Source organism: Ursus maritimus, unplaced genomic scaffold, assembly GCF_017311325.1.
Source record: "Ursus maritimus isolate PB19 unplaced genomic scaffold, ASM1731132v1 scaffold_12, whole genome shotgun sequence".
Taxonomy (NCBI): domain Eukaryota; kingdom Metazoa; phylum Chordata; class Mammalia; order Carnivora; family Ursidae; genus Ursus; species Ursus maritimus.
Genome location: NW_024423564.1, coordinates 13,711,783 through 13,712,874, shown reverse-complemented (window position 1 = coordinate 13,712,874; position 1,092 = coordinate 13,711,783). Strand labels below are relative to the sequence as shown.

General features: G+C 74.7%; 1 protein-coding gene across 1 annotated transcript in view; it reads right to left on the bottom strand.

Moving 5' to 3' along the window:
- The window catches only part of ALX3 (ALX homeobox 3), a 10,497-nt gene extending 9,640 nt beyond the window's left edge, over positions 1 to 857 (bottom strand). Inside the window, exon 1 of the mRNA XM_040626932.1 lies at positions 581 to 857. Within this exon, the coding sequence (XP_040482866.1) occupies positions 581 to 857 (277 nt within the window). The remainder of the gene's footprint in view (positions 1 to 580) is intronic.
- Between the last annotated feature and the right edge of the window lie 235 nt (positions 858 to 1,092).

Genomic DNA, 1,092 nt, shown 5'->3' with positions numbered 1-1,092 from the left:
TGCCGCCGAATGCCTACCGCGCCGCCAGCGCCTTCCCCACGGAGGCTGGGCCTGGGGAGGAGAAGCCGGCGGAGGCCAGGCCGCCGCCCTCGGCTGAGTCCTGCTTGGCCACTCTAGGTCGGGGCCCAAGCTCAGGGCCCCGAACGGGCGCCACACACAAAAGCCGCGCTTCTCCCCCCATCGGGACCAGGGCTTCAGGTGGCCGTGCTCCGGCCCTTGGCCCGGTACTGGCCTTCTGGGTCAGTGGCAGTTCCAGGCCAACTCCGGCCAAGCATGATTTCTCCTTCCCGCCTCCGATCGCCTTCCGGGCCTCACTGCGCCAGGGCGTCGCCGCTCCACCGCGCGCGACCTCCAGCCTCCCATTCCCGCCACGGGAAGACACGGGGGCTCTGCTCCCGGAGGCGGGCTTGTCCCGCCTGGACCAGCCGTCGGCGGGGCTTGCAGACCATGGCGAGGGAGCTAGAGGGTCAAAAAGTTGAAAGCTGGGCGAGCGGGCGAGGGAAGCAGGGAGGCCCGGACGGGCCGGGGAAGAGAAGGAGAGCGGGTCGGGGCTGCGCGCTACGCCCGCGCCGCGCGTTACCTTCCGCGGGGCCCTCGTAGAAGTGGCTGCCGTTGAGCGCCGGGCCGGGCCCGAGGTCCTGCAGGTACTTGGCGGGCGGCTTGGCTGGCTCTGGGAGGTAGGGCTCCAGGGGCCCGCAGGCCGGAAAACGGGTCAGGCGGGGGCCGCGGGGCGGCGCGGGGTGCAGGTGAGGGGCGCCGGCAGGGGTCCCCTGGGGGCCGGGCGGCTCTTCCCCCGCGGCCGCGTAGGGGCCGGACCCGGGCCCCACGCCGAAAGGCGCGCAGCGCTCGGGGTCCATGCCGGCTCCCGGCGCACAGGCCGCCGGGGCTCCGGGGCTCGCGCTGCCCGTGCGGCCTGTGAGCGCCCGCCAAGGGGGAGGGACCTGGGCGCGGGGGCGCGGGCCCCGGGCAGACAGACGCCGCGGGAGGCGGGGACAGGGAGGAGGGCCGCGCCTCTGACTTAATGCTGGAACCATCCACGTCACGTGCGGCCCCGCGCGGGTTAACCCCTCGGAGCCCGGGAGCCCCCTGATT